Here is a 14,744-nt window from a genome sequence, read left to right on the forward strand (position 1 = left end):
GATGCTTGCAAAACACAGTGGGCTTGCCTTGGCAGGAGTCCATTTGTGGGCTCGTGATTATCGGAGGTGCTCTGGGCCTGTGTTTCTATGTGAATCTGAACGTTTGGGTCTGTGAGTGCCCTATACGTACTCTATATGTCTGAGTATTTGTGTCTGTATCTGTTACTCTAGTTTCTTCCTATTCCTGGTGACTGCCTGCCTGTGCATGTTTGTAAACGTGTTTGTATCTGAGTAATTTTGTGTTTCTCTGTGTCTGAATTTGTGTCTCTGTATTTGTGACCAGGTGTGCTTGAGTATGTCCATTAATTCATGGGTCTGTTACTTTGGAGAGGGGTAGGGTCTCTGTGTGACCCTGTGAATATCTATGTGCCTATTCCTCACTAGGGGTTTCAGTGATTCTGCTTTTGTTTGCCTGTCTTTTTGTCTATGTATATGTTCATTTCTATCGTCTTTAGTGAGGGGAGAACTCCAAGACCCCACCAAACCCTCCTTTTTACTGGGGAAACTGAGTTGCCAGGGAGAGGGGCCATATGACAGCTAAGTGGAGACAAGAGGAGACAAGCATGGTTACAAAGTTTTATGTGATCTGAGCCCCTCTGGAGGTTTCAGAATCCACACTCTGTTCAGGGGCATAAGGGACTGGCTCAGGGGGGCAGCATGGCCCCAAAGGAGGGAGTTTGTCCTTTGGGGAAAGGAGGCATCCTTAATGCATTGCACAGGCTTGAGGGGGCACACCCCACATGAGGGGAAGAGGAAGCAGAGGTGGCTAAGAAGGGAGGGATAAAACTATCCCCAAAAGGATAAAACTATAAGTTTAAAACCTTGGAATTGTATCTTAGAATTCTAGACCTGTAGACTTTTGGAATCTTACAACATGTGAATCTTAGAACTATAGTGCCTAGAATCTTAAGACTTAAAACTGTGAATTCTTGGCTCCTTAACTAAAATCCTAGAAAGACAGAATGCAGCATAGAACTTAAAGCTGTCTAACATTAAAAATGATTTAAAAAAAATGATTAAAACGTTGGCATCTGGTTAGTCACCACCAGCTGTAGAATCTTATACCATAGATGCTGAGGATCCAGAATCTTGGACCAATAGAATCTAGAGTGCCTTGGAACACAGAACAGAACAACATTAGAATCTTAGAGTTTAATAATCTAGAACCTTGAAGCATATGATCCGGAATCTTAGACACAGAGAATCTAGGTTCTTAGACTAGGTCTTGGAACATTGCATCTTAGAACATTAGACCTTAGAACCTCCATCTTTAGGCTCTCAGAACTTTCTAATTGCAGATTCTAGCATTTCAGATCTTTAGGATCCAGAATCTCATAACAAAAGTTTCGAGGATCATAAAGCCTTAGAACCTATAACTGACCAGCATTAGAATCTTAGAACTTGAGAAGATCAAATCTTGAAGCTTTATGATCTAGAGTTTCACAGCCAGAGAAATTATGCTCTATGAGGCTCGGAACATCCAATTTTAGAACATCAGACCTTAGAACCTCCATGTCTAGAATTGTAGAATTTTTACAATTGTAGAATCTTACACCCTAGGGATTCAGAACCCTAGAAAAATAAAATCTAGAATCATAGAGCCTTAGATCCTAGAATTAGAATCTTAGGGCTTTAGAACCTAAAATCTTGTGGGCTTTATTAAGAATCTTAGAACCAGAAAAGTCTAGAGCCATAGAATCTCACAGCCTTAGAATATAGGCCTTAGAACTTCCATGTCTAGAACCTTAGCACTTTAGAATTAGAGACTTTGGAATTTCAGGTCCTTAGAATCAGACTCATCTTTGAAACTCAGAACCTCTGAATCTAGACTCTTTAAACCTTAGAATCTAGAATCTTGGAATGTTAGACCTGGGAGGACCCTTAGGGATTGTAGTCCAATCCCTTCCTTTTACACATGGGGACACTAAGGTGTGGAAAAGGGAGAGGATCTGTCTGGGATGGAAGTGGAATGGGTAGGAGGAGAGGGCTAAGGTTGGGGGTAAAGCCTGGAGTGGGAAAGTGAGGGGGGGGTCCCCCAGTGGCAGTGCCTAGCTTGGGTCCTGAGAGGGAGTCCCGAGTGGAGGGTTGTCTCAGGCGCCATCCTCCTGCCCTGGGGGTGCTGGGGAGCTCCTGTCAGCAGGCAGGGCGGGGCCAGGAGCTGTAGAAGGGCAGAGGACATAGCGTCCAGCAGGATGGACTTCAGCGGCAGTGAGGCAGCTGCAGGAATCCTTGGGGTCAGGCTGAGTTGGGGGCTCAGCTCCTCCAGCAGCTCCAAGTGGTTCAGGATGACCCCCACCCTCATCCATGTTGACATAGAGGATTTCGTCTGGCTCCTGGGCAGGGGGCAGGGCCTTCAGCGTATTCTCCAGATCTTCCCGAAGCTCTGCAAAACTCGGCCGGTCTCGGGGGTTTAGCTCCCAGCACCGGGACATCAGGGCATACCTAGGGTAGCAAAATGAGGAGTGGGAGACTGAACAGGGGAGCATTCTGGGAGTTTGGGGGCATTTTAGGACACTCAGAGGACTGAGGGTATTACAAGGGAGTGGAGGGAACTGTAGCAGTTCGGGGGGCATCTATGGGGACTTGGGAATTCTCAAGAGTTTCTGAGGTGGGTCCTGGGACAGACACTCAGGAAATGGAAAAAGTCTTGGGAAATCTCTCTGGGTAGGGGGTGATGTTCTAGTGAGGGTTTGCTAGAGTAAAGCTTCCCAGTGTGGTTCCCCAGAACAGACCATAGCATCAAAGCTTTGAAAGCTGTATTGGTTTAAAATATGTACTCAGGGACTTCCCTGGCGGTCCAGTGGTTAAGACTCTGTGCTCTCACTGCAGGGGGCACGGGTTCGGCCCCTGGTCTGGGAACTAAGATCCCGCATGCCACACGGCGTGGCCAAAAACAAACAGACAAACAAATAAATAAATAAATTAAATTAAATACGTACTCAAATTCTTTGCCATTCCTCCCTTCAAAAGATGGAGGCTACCCTCCCTCCCCTTGAGTGTGGGTTGGATTTAGTCACTGGATTCTGACTCGGCAGCAATGATAGTGTGTGTGATTCTGAGACTAGGTTGGAAAGGTCTTGTGGATTCCTCCTTGTTCTCTCTCTTGGAATGCTCATCTGGGGGAGGCCAGCCACCATGTCATGAGGAAACTCAAGCAGCGCTATAGAGGGGTCCACGTGGCAAGGAACTGAGGCCTTCTGCCACAGCCATGTGAGTGAGCCACCTTGCAAGAGATCTTCCAGTCTTAAACTTCAGATGGCTTCAGCCCCAGCTGACATCTTGACTGTAACCTCATTAGAAACCCTGATCCAGAATTACCCTGCCAAGCAGTTCCCAGACTCCTGACCTTCAGAAACCATGCGAGGTAATAAATGCTTGTTATTTTAAGCTACTGGATTTGGGGGATATAGATAACTAATACACCAGCTATGCAGCCTTTGGGAAACGATCTTCCCTTGACGTGGGCCTCAGTTGTGCATCACCTGCATATGGGAATAATAAGGGTGCCAACCCACTTCATATGGCTGTAGTAAGGACCAAATGACTTAATGCACGCAAAGCACTTAAAACCATACCTTCTAGTAAGTTCTATAGAAATGTTAGCTATTCTTACTGCCCTCAGCTCTTGGAGCACCCAAGGAGGACCTGGAGAGTCTGAAGCCCCAGGCTCTCCCCTCCCGATCCAAGCAACATCTTCTCTTTACCCCCAAAGTGCTCTTCTCTGTGTGTTCCATGGGATGGCAAAACTTGATAAGCACCACCCTAAAGGATTCTGAGAACATCTCAGAGGAGCCTGGAGAGTTTGGAGAAGCTCATTATAAGGGTTTGGCAGAGGGCTCGTGTTGAAGAGCACGTGGGGGGAGTGTGGGTACTCAGGAGTCTGGGAGGAATTAGAATTCTTTGTGAGTGGGGACGTGTCATTATTCATCGCCCACGGATACCTGGCCAGGGTAGGGGTGCTGCTCTAGCCTGTATTCCACACACAAAGCAAAGGAGGAAAGGGCACTTTTGCTAATTCATACCTCATGGGCTAATGGTGGTTCTGTGGAGCATGGGTGAGGGGGCAGGTGGGTTCCTCAACAGTCTGAGGGATTCTGTGGTTTTAGGGGGTCCTGGATATGTCAGGGCCATGTGGGGTGCTCAGAGTTTTGGTGTAAAATCTGAGATGGGGGGAGGGGATCCTAAGGGTCCTCACAATCCATCCAGACAGTCCACAGGCTGCTTCAGGCGGTTTCCCTGGCGCAGGTAGTCATAAATCTCGCTGTTCTCCACTCCTGGATATGGGGTTTGGCCTCGAGTGGCAATCTCCCACATTGTCACCCCAAAGGACCACTGTGGTGGGGTAGAAGGGAGAGAATTTAGGGGGTCTCTCCTGCACAGATGCCCTCACCCAACATACAGATTCATGGGTATCCCCACACTTATGTGTACACAGCTATCTTTGTGGGTGCATCACAGCTATTCACAGAAACACTTTGGTACAGGTACACACTTACGGAGGCAACTTGTGTGCACACATAGACCTGCCCACCCGTGCAAACAATTATACACTTCATGGACACGTGGTCTCGGGTCACCCTCCACACCCTGGCTATACACATGTATACACTTACCACTGCCTCTCCCAACCTAAACTGTCTACATATCCCATGTAGCAACCTGTCACCATGCACCCATGGGCCTATGCATACCCCCAGCATGTCCACACCACCGTTCACAGATGCCCACCACACGTGGTCCATGTGGCGGACCCCTGCGCAGGGAAGCCCTCACGTCCCTGTGAGCCCAGGTCTGGTGTAAGATGATCAGGCCACGCCCTCCTCCTGCTCCCTACTCCTGCCAGGGGTGCACGTACCACATCGCTCTTGCTGGTGTAGACGCGGTCAGCCAGGCTCTCGATGGCGATCCACTTGACCGGCATCTTGGCGATGCGTCCCTGGCGGTAGTAGTCCCCGTTGTAGATCTTCTTGGAGAGCCCAAAGTCCGCCACACACACCGACATGTTCTCGTTCAGCCTACCAGATTGGGGAGAGGAATGGGGTCACGGCATCAGCCCCCTCAACCAGGAAGCCTGCCCTTACTCTCAGACACGTCTCCATCTCTTGCCCTGGCTGTCCTGCTTGGGGCTGGGGATCAGTTTCCCCGCCTTGCCCCAGACTGGGAGGGAACCGTGTTACTTCTCATACCCTCTGTAAAAGGTGGGTGGGAAAAGGGCTGCTATGGGCCTTCCCAGCTCTGGCTTTTTGCCAGATTCTAAGGTCCTTCCTAGACTCCTTGGGTTGGAGTCTCTGATTTTTTTTTAACTGTGTTTTTGAAGTATACTATATACACAGAAACATGCACAAATCTTAAATGAAGAGCTCACTGAATTTTTTTAAATAAATTTATTTATTTATTTTTGGCTGAGTTGGATCTTTGTTACTGCACGCGGGCTTTCTCTAGCTGCAGTGAGCGGGGACTACTCTTTGTTGTGGTGCACGGGCTTCTGATTGCAGTGGCTTCTCTTGTTGCTGAGCACGGGCTGTAGGCGCACGGGCTTCAGCAGTTTGGCTCGTGGGCTCCAGAGTGCAGGCTCAGTAGTTGTGGCGCACGGGCCCAGTAGCTGTGGCACACAGGCTCAGTAGTTGTGGCTCGCAGGCTCTAGAGCACAGGCTCAGTAGTTGTGGCGCACGGGCTTAGTTGCTCCGCAGCATGTGGGATCTTCCTGGACCAGGGCTTGAACCCGTGTCCCCTGCACTGGCAGGCGGATCCTTAACCACTGCGTCACCAGGGAAGCCCGAGCTCACTGAATTTTCATAAACACACCCAGGTAACCAGAAACTAGATTAAGAAACAGAACATCGTGGGGCATCTGTGCAATGGAATACCACACAGCAAAGAAAAAGAACTACCGATACGTCCAATGACATGGACTAATCTCAAAACTTCATGCTGAGCAAAATAAGCTAGACACAAAGGAGTCAAAATTGCGATTCCACTTACGTGACATTTAAGAAGAGGTGACAGAAGTTGATGGGGACAAAAGTACAGAATAGTGGTTACCCCTTGGGGGCAGTGACTGGGAAGGGCAGGTGACAGCCTGCCAAGGGCCTAGAAATGTTCTTGATCTTGATCTAGTGGTGGTTGTTTCCATGGGTCTATAGACACGTAAACATTCATTGAACTGCATGCATAAAATGTGCATATTTTAGTGTATGTAGAATAGACATCGATTTTTTAAAATGAGAAAGAAAGGTTACCGGTCCTTCCTTCCTAGCGTATAACTACCCCTCCTAGGTGATCAAGATCTTCACTTCTAGCAGCATGGATTACTTGTGCTTGTTTTTGTGCTTTATATAAATAGAAGATTCCCTGATTCTTGCATCTGAGTTTCTGGGATTCGGTTTTTTTAAGAATTGATGGGCTTCCCTGGTGGCACAGTGGTTGAGAGTCCGCCTGCCGATGCAGGGGACATGGGTTCGTGCCCCGGTCCGGGAAGATCCCACATGCCGCAGAGTGGCTGGGCCCGTGAGCCATGGCCGCTGAGCCTGCGCGTCCGCAGCCTGTGCTCCACAACGGGAGAGGCCACAGCAGTGAGAGGCCTGCGTACCGCAAAAAAAAAAAAAAAAAAGAATTGATGATTTCGGGGACTTCCCTGGTGGCTCAGTGGTTAAGAATCCACCTGCCGATGCAGGAGACACGGGTTCGAGCCCTGGGCTGGGAAGATCCCACATGCCACGGAGCAACTAAGCCCATGCGCCACAACTACTGAGCCTGCGCCCTAGAGCCCGCAAGCCACAACTACTGAAGCCCGCGTGACTAGAGCCCGTGCTCCAGAACGAGAGAGGCCACCGCGATGAGAGGCTCACGTGCAGCAACGAAGACCCAACGCAGCCAAAAATAAATATTAATTAATTAATTAATTTTAAAAAAAAGAATTGATTATTTCTACCCAGGGTGATGGACTTGGGTAATGACCAACCAGAACAGACCCCGGAGGCCCCTAATATGCTAGGAGTTAACCTTTAACTGCTGTGTCTGGGGGGAGGGGGCTGGAGATGGGTGATACTCAGGCATCTAAGCTGGGGGCTGTGGAGCACATGGGAAGCTTGGGGAAGTGGCCAGTTGCCAACTGGTAAGGAAGTATTTTAATATTTTAACAACTTAACAGAAAATGTGACAGGTGCATAACAATTGATTGTCCGCTCTCATTTGTGATGTCACTGTTACATTGTGGGCTTAACTAGGATCAGCCCACGTTACAGAAATAAAAGAACTTCCATTTTGACTGAGTCTATTCACGCCTTTAGACCTCCTTTCCAGTTTATAGGAAATAAAGGGAACACAGGAACAAGGCAAATGCCACCACAAGGAAACACACACATCTTATACATGGGACATCCTACAAGACAACTGGCCTGATCTCTTCCAAAAGAATATGCCACAAAACTATACACAGGGCTTCCCTGGTGGCGCAGTGGTTGAGAGTCCGCCTGCCGATGCAAGGGACACGGGTTCGTGCCCCAGTCCGGGAAGATCCCACATGCCGCTGAGCGGCTGGACCCGTGAGCCATGGCCGCTGAGCCTGCGCGTCTGGAGCCTGTGCTCCGCAACGGGAGAGGCCACAGCAGTGAGAGGCCCGCGTACCGCAAAAAAATATATATATACACAGGTAATGGTGGTGGAAGGTAATTCTAGATTAAAAGGGACCAAGGGGTACAACAACCAAACGCAATCCGGGAACTTTACGTAGATCCTGGTTTTGGGGGAAAAAATATCCCGAAAAGACATTTTGAAGGACAATCGGAGGAACTGGAACGTGGATTGGATAGTAGGTTGTGTTACAGAATTATTGTTAATCTTCTTAGGTGTGATAACAGAATTGTGATCGTTTAGGCATAAGTCCTGATTTTAGGAGATACCTACTGAAGATTTAGGGGTGGAATGTCACCATCTGGGCAACTTACTTTCAAATGGTTGAGGGGAGAGAGAGAATGAGAAGAGAGGACAAATGTGGCAACATCTCAACAAGGAGGAGATATGGGTGTTCATTGCACAATTCTTTCAACTTTTCTGCAGATTTGGAATTTTTCAAAGTAAAAAGTTGGGGGGGGGATTCCCTGGCGGTCCAGTGGTTAGGACTCCGCACTTCCACTGCAGGGGACACGGGTTTGATCCCTGGTCTGGGAACTAAGATCCCGTATGCCCTCGTAGTATGGCCAAAAAAAAAAAAAACTGGGGGGGGGGGTGGGAATAAAGACATTTGTGAACATTTGCATGTCTTATAGAAGATTCTCTGATTCTCTTTTTTTTTTGGGCCATGCTGCGTGGTTTGTGGGATCTTAGCTCCCCGACCAGGGATCGAACCTGGGTCCTCAGCAGTGATGGTGCAGAGTCCTAACTACTGGACCACCAGCGAATTCCCAAAGATTCTCTGATTCTCCAGCTCCTATTTCTGAGTCCAAGAGTGTAATGAGACTAATATTCTAAGCCTGTGTGTACACACACACATACACACACACACACCTCGCCCTCACTTTAGCCCTGGTTCTGGCCTATTTTCCGCTTGTCCCTTGGCAGGGGGTGTGGTCTCTTTATCCAGTGTGGCCCCTCCCCAAGGGTAGCCCGGGGTAAGACACTCAGCATGGAGGGGGACAAAGATGAAGCTTAAATGTCACCACCCTGATCGGTCACCTCTGCCCTTTTGCTCACCACATGCTACCCACAGAGCCCTCACTCTTGTCACTTTTCTTCACATCTCAGTACTCCTTCAGGATCTCGGTTCAGGGCCCCCCTCCTCCAGAAAGCCGGCCCCAGCCTCCCTGCTCACCTCTCTATTCCACTCCTGAGCTCTGACCTGCCTGAAGGCTGTGTGTTTCTAGCGCCCTCTTCCATCCTGGGAAGGAGGGTGGGGCGGGGGGCAGTGTCCCGGAAGGAGGGGGGATTCCTGGAAGGGTGGAAACTCACATGCAGTTCCTGGCGGCCAAGTCCCGGTGTATGAATCTCTTGGTACTCAGATACTCCATGCCACTGGCAATGTCTGCCATGAACTTCACCAGCATCTGAGTGGGCAAGAACTGGGGGGGCCGGGGCAGGAGGGAGTAGAGGTCAGAAGAGTCCCCGAGATCTATCCCTCCTCCCTTCCTCTCTCCTAGCTCTGCCCTGCGATGCTTTCCCAGGGCCCCAAGAATTAAATCCCACCCCTTTCTAACACGGCCCTATGTCATCCCCTCCTGCCTTCCTCTGTCTTGATCTCCTATTGTTCTTGTCCTTGACATATGCTCCAGCAGGGAGCCCCCTTTCTGGTCTTTAAACAAGCCATGCTTGTTCCCACCTCTGAGCCTTTGCACATGCTGTGCCCTCTGCTGGGACTGCTTTCTCCCAGATCTCCCCACCTCCCACCAGCTGCCTCCTCCTTCAAGTTCCCCTCCTCAGTGAGACCTTCCCTGTTCACCCAAATTAACTGCCTGGCCTCCCTGTCACTCATCCTGCTCTATTTCCTTCCTAGCACTTAAATTATCTTGCTTATTTGTTTAACTTATTTATTGTCTGGTTCCCCCACTGGCAGACAGCTCCATGCAAGCAGGCTCCTGGTCACCTTGGCCTTCCCAGTGTCTGAGCGGCTCTGGGTACCTGGTAGGTGCTCGATTAACACTTGTGGGCCAGACAATAAAATGCTCTCACCACTGGCTGGTCCCCAAGCCGGGAATAGAGAAGGAAACTGTGTAGGTCTCCGTGTTTCATGAAGGGTAAGATGACCACGGGTGCCGGGAAGCCCTCTCGTTCGGAACCCTGGAAACAGACACCTGAGTGCCCCCAGGCAGCCCTGTCACTGGAGTTGGGCAGAAGGGGAAGCCACCCCATCTCTCAGCTCTGTCTCTCCCTCCCCCTCAAGTCTGGCCTCCAAATTGTTGAGGAGGGGGGTGATGGACCAAGCTTCAGAGAAGCCATTTCCAGCACTGTTCCCAGGGTTGTTTCTCCAGCCCTCCTGGGGACCTCAGCTATTTCTGGGAAAGGTCAGATGTCACATTCCAAGCTGAGGGAGAGAGGAAGGGGGGAACTTGCTGACTCTCAGGGAGCGGGGAGGAGGAAGCCTGGAGGTTTGATTTTCTCAGTGCCCAAGGGAGGGGTCTTCCCTCTGCTGCGGCCTCCACGGGGCCTGTCGACCCCCTAAATCTGCCCTCCCTCACCGATGAGCCTCATGACGTTGGGGTGGTCGAATTCTTTCATGCAGACGGCTTCACTCAGGAAATCCTCCAGCTCTGACCTTGTGCAGATGGCAACTTGGGGGAGAGAGGAAGGTGTATGAGGAGGAGGGGTGGGGAGGGAGGACTCTTTCCCTCCTCCTCCTCGGCCTCATCACCATCATCATCCTCTTCTTCTTTATCAAACGTGATTTGTAAGTACCAGGTGCTGTATTCAGCACTCTACATCTATTAACTCATTTAATCCTCTGAGGAGCTTCTATTACTTTCCCCATTTTTTCTGTTTTTTGTGCGGTACGCGGGCCTCTCACCGTTGTGGCCTCTCCCGTTGCGGAGCACAGGCTCCGGTCGCGCAGGCTCAGCGGCCATGGCTCACGGGCCCAGCCGCTCCGTGGCACGTGGGATCCTCCCGGACCGGGGCACGAACCCGCGTCCCCTGCATCGGCAGGCGGACTCCCAACCACTGCGCCACCAGGGAAGCCCTACTTTCCCCATTTTAAAGATGGGGAGGGGCTTCTCTGGTGGCGCAGCGGATCTGCCTGCCAGCGCAGGGGACGTGGGTTCGAGCCCTGGTCCGGGAAGACCTCACTTGCTGCGGAGCAACTAGGGCCGTGCACCACAACTACTGAGCCTGCGCTCTAGAGCCCGGGAGGCACAACTACTGAGTCAGCGTGCCGCAACTACTGAAGCCCGCGTGCCTAGAGCCCGTGCTCCGCCACAAGAGAAGCCACCGCAATGTGGAGCCCGCGCACCGCTACGAAGAGTAGTCCCCCCCGCCCCCCCCGCCACAACTAGAGAAAGCCCGCGCGCAGCAACAAAGACCCAACGCAGCTAAAAATAAATAAAATAAAAATAAATAAATTAAAAAACAAAAGATGGGGGAGACCAAGGCACAGAATGGTTAAGAAACCTGCTTAAGGGCACACACAGCTAGCAAGAGGACTAGACAGAGCTCAAACGCAGGCAGTCTGGCTCCGGGGTCCATGTGCAGCTCTGTGCTAGGCTGCTTCCCAGCACAGTCGCAGCAGCCCTGGGATCCCTACCATTGTCCCTGTTTTGCAACTCAGGACACTGGCTCATAGAGGCAAAGTGACTTGCTCAGCGTCACACAGCTGGGATTCAAACCCAGGTCAGGAACATAACCTGGTATGCAAGAGGCACTCAGTAATGAATGAGGGAATGAGTTATAACTCCATAACCCAAGCTTTTAGCCGCTGTGACTTTGAAAGGATCATTTCTCCCTTACCTCCGGCCTGAGCCTCTAAGTTTCATCCCTATGTAGAAAGGACTTGGCCCTGGACTTCCTGTGCTGTGTGAACCTGGACTGGCTCCCACCCTCTCTGATGATGTAAATAATATGGTTTTAGTCCACATTAATTGTGAGTTCAATGTGCCAACCCCCGCATTAAGTGCTTTGCCACACAACACCCTAGGAGGTAGGGACGTTATGATCCTTTCCTCCAGATGAGGAAGGGGAGGCTCGGAGAGGGATAGTCACTAACCTGAGATCACACAGCGAGTAAATGATGAAGCCAGGTGTGCCTCATTCTCGACCTGACCCTGCTCTGCTCTGCATCACAGGGGGCTGGGCCCTTTGAAAACTACATTTCCCAGGCTCCCTTTCCTGCTGTTTCCTGTTGGAGTCTGCCAATGGGAAGCACTGATGGGAGATTGACAGGTGGGCGAGTGGAGGGGAGAAGTCAGGGCATTTCATCCTCTCTCTTTCTGCTTCCAGTATTGCCTTGGTGGTGGCTGTGTCTCCTTTGTGTTTCGAGCTCCCACCAGGTAGCCCCTAACTCTGTGGTTCCTAAATCCCATCAGGGAGCTCTGGCTGTGGACTCTGGTAACACCACTTCCTGCCTCTGCCCTTCGGGCCTGGGGGTGGAAGTGACGTAGTGCTGCTGCTAATTGTCTCACTGCTCCCAGCTGTTCCTTCAGTTTTCCCTACACCTTTGAGTAATCTCCCTGTATTAAGTTCCCTCTGTTGAAGGACCTGGCAGGGACTCCATTTCCTGTCTGGAAACACTGAGGTTCTGTGGTTGGGCTAAATTGCTCTTACCTTTCCTGTTCTTCTGCTTCGTTAGGGGAACAGGGAAGGGACCTGAGATTAAGGGATGGGGATCCCACATGTGTGCACATGCATGTACAGACTCACTCTTCATCGTCTTCACAGCCACCTTGAGGATGGAGTCATCCTGGTTGAGCTGGCCTTCCATCACAGCTCCAAACTCTCCTGCGGGGGACCAGAGAGAGATGCTGACCTCAGGGGGGCGTCGTAGAGACTGCATTTCCTGTGGCTGGGCGGGGGTGGGGAGGACTTCATGGTTCAGGGAGATGTGTGTGTGTGTGTGTGTGTGTGTGTGTGTGTGTGTGTGTGTTATGGGGGGACTCACCTTCTCCCAGGGTCTTCCCCAGGGCCACCTTATGCCGGTCCACCATCACGTCCCGCAGCTTCTCCTTCAGCTCTTCACTGATGCCCAGGCTGTTCACTGCATGGGAGGTAGGGGTAGACAGAGCCATGGAGCGGGGCTGACATCCAGACGACACTCTCCCATAGGGATACAGGCGTGCTCATTTTGTTGCACTTTGCGGATACTGTGTTTTTTACACACTGAAGACCCGTGGCAACCTTGTGTCGAGCGAGTCTGTCAGCGCCATTTTCCCAATAGCATTTGCTTGCCCCGTGTCTCCGTGTCACATTTTGGTAATTCTGGCAATATTTCAAAACTTTTCATTATTTTTATATTTGTTATGATGACCCGTGATCAGTGATCTTTGATGGTACTACTACAATTCACTGAAGGCTCGGATGGTGGTTGGCATTTTTCAGGAATAAAGCAACTTAAAATTAAGGTATGTACGTTGCTTTTAAAGACATAATGCTACTGCACACTTAGTAGACTGCAGTATAGTGTAAACATAACTTTTATAGGCACTGGGAAACCCAAAAATGCATGTGACTCGCTTTATTGCGTTAGTTGCTTTATCGTGGTGTTCTGGAATCAAACCCACCATATCTCTGAGGTATGCCTGTATACCCATTGTTAAAATGCTGAAATACTTCTGCATTCATTCAAAGTTAGCTAATGCCCAGAGCACACCCCAGCCCCACCCTAGCTTCTCCTCTAAAACCCCCTGAATCTTCCCCCAGAGCAGCAACTAAAGGGTTAGAGCCTGGCACATAATCTTGCACTAGTGGGCACCCTGATTGGTTAGCGTCCTGCCGTACCAGTTGTTAGAAATATTTCTTAACTGTTTATTGAAGTATAAACTGCAAAAATCATAAGTGAGCAGCTCAGTGGATTTTCACAAACCAAACACAACAGTGTAACTAGCGCCCAGGTGAAGAACAGACCATGACCTGCCCTCTCAGGGGAGTCCACTTCCCTGACTTTTCCTACCCCAGATGAGTCTTTTCTGTTTTGGGATGTTATAAACGTGGAATCACATAATATGTTCTTTTGTGTCTGGCTTCTTTCACTCAACACAATGTCTATGAGATCATTGTAATGTAGTTGTTGTGTGTAGTCGGATTTATTATTTTCACTGCTGTGTAGCAATCGTTTTCCAACTTATTGGCCTCAGGACCCCTTCCCGTTCTTAAAATTATTGAGGCCTGAAAAGAGCTTTCTTTTATGTGGGTCATCTATACACCAGTATTTATTGTGTTCAAAATGAAAACGGAAAGATTTTCTTTTTCTTTTTTTTTTTGGTCTCGTGGCACAGCATACAGGATCTTAGTTCCCCGTCCAGGAATCAAACCCGCGCCCCCTGCAGTGGAAGCACGGAGTCTTAACCACTGGACCGCCACTGCCAGGGAAGTCCCACGGGTAGATTTCCCAAACACAAGGATACATAAGCACATGTTCAATCAATCAACAGAACGATGACATCATCACATATTAGGAAGCCTCTGGGAAACTCCATGGAGTGCTTGCGAGACAATGAGAGTGCCAAAGGGCAAAAGATGTCTTGGTGTTAATATGAAAATAATTTTGACCTCGTGGACCTCCTGCGAGGGTCTCGGGTACTCCCGGGGACTCAGGTCACACTTCGAGAACTGCCGCTGCGTGTTATTCCATTAGATTGCTGTGACCCCGTCACTTCCGCTTCCTTCTCCTTTTCAATAAATGTCTTTCCCAGCCCCTTCTGGTGTCTCCCTGGGGCCCTGGCAGTCTTCTCACTGTGTGCTAGGAAGATACCTAAGTCTGTCCCTTTTCTTTCTGGATCTGTTTCCCCAAATGGAGAGATTAAGAGATTGGACTGGATGGCCTCTGAGGTCCCTCCTTAGCTGGGACCCTCCATAACGCTACAATCCTCTGAGTGTCTATAGTTCTAAGAGTCTATGATTTTTAAGATCCTAAGGGTCTATAGCCCTGGATTATAATTCTTTAGGCCAAGATCTATTCTACCTGTCTCACATTCTTTAATTCCAAGAGGCAGGTAAGAGGATGGACTTGAGAGCAAAACTGCCTGGGTTTGAATCCCAACTCTCCAGCTTACAAGCTGTGTGGCCTCCAGCAAGTTACTTAACCTCTCTATGCTGCAGCCTCCTCGTCT

At 49.9% G+C, this 14,744-nt stretch overlaps 1 protein-coding gene across 2 annotated transcripts in view; it reads right to left on the reverse strand.

Moving 5' to 3' along the window:
• Positions 1 to 1,137: 1,137 nt before the first annotated feature.
• AXL (AXL receptor tyrosine kinase) overlaps positions 1,138 to 14,744 on the reverse strand; it is a 30,137-nt gene continuing 16,530 nt past the window's right edge. For both annotated transcript variants that reach the window (XM_065898441.1, XM_065898440.1), the window contains 8 exons: positions 12,578 to 12,673; positions 12,340 to 12,417; positions 10,170 to 10,262; positions 9,664 to 9,785; positions 8,947 to 9,056; positions 4,856 to 5,015; positions 4,196 to 4,332; positions 1,138 to 2,442 (listed from right to left, as the gene is read on the reverse strand). In XM_065898441.1, the coding sequence (XP_065754513.1) occupies positions 2,091 to 2,442; positions 4,196 to 4,332; positions 4,856 to 5,015; positions 8,947 to 9,056; positions 9,664 to 9,785; positions 10,170 to 10,262; positions 12,340 to 12,417; positions 12,578 to 12,673 (1,148 nt within the window). In that variant the 3' untranslated portion in view covers positions 1,138 to 2,090. The remainder of the gene's footprint in view (positions 2,443 to 4,195; positions 4,333 to 4,855; positions 5,016 to 8,946; positions 9,057 to 9,663; positions 9,786 to 10,169; positions 10,263 to 12,339; positions 12,418 to 12,577; positions 12,674 to 14,744) is intronic.

The sequence above is a fragment of the Phocoena phocoena genome, chromosome 20, assembly GCF_963924675.1.
Source record: "Phocoena phocoena chromosome 20, mPhoPho1.1, whole genome shotgun sequence".
NCBI classification, from domain to species: Eukaryota; Metazoa; Chordata; class Mammalia; order Artiodactyla; family Phocoenidae; genus Phocoena; species Phocoena phocoena.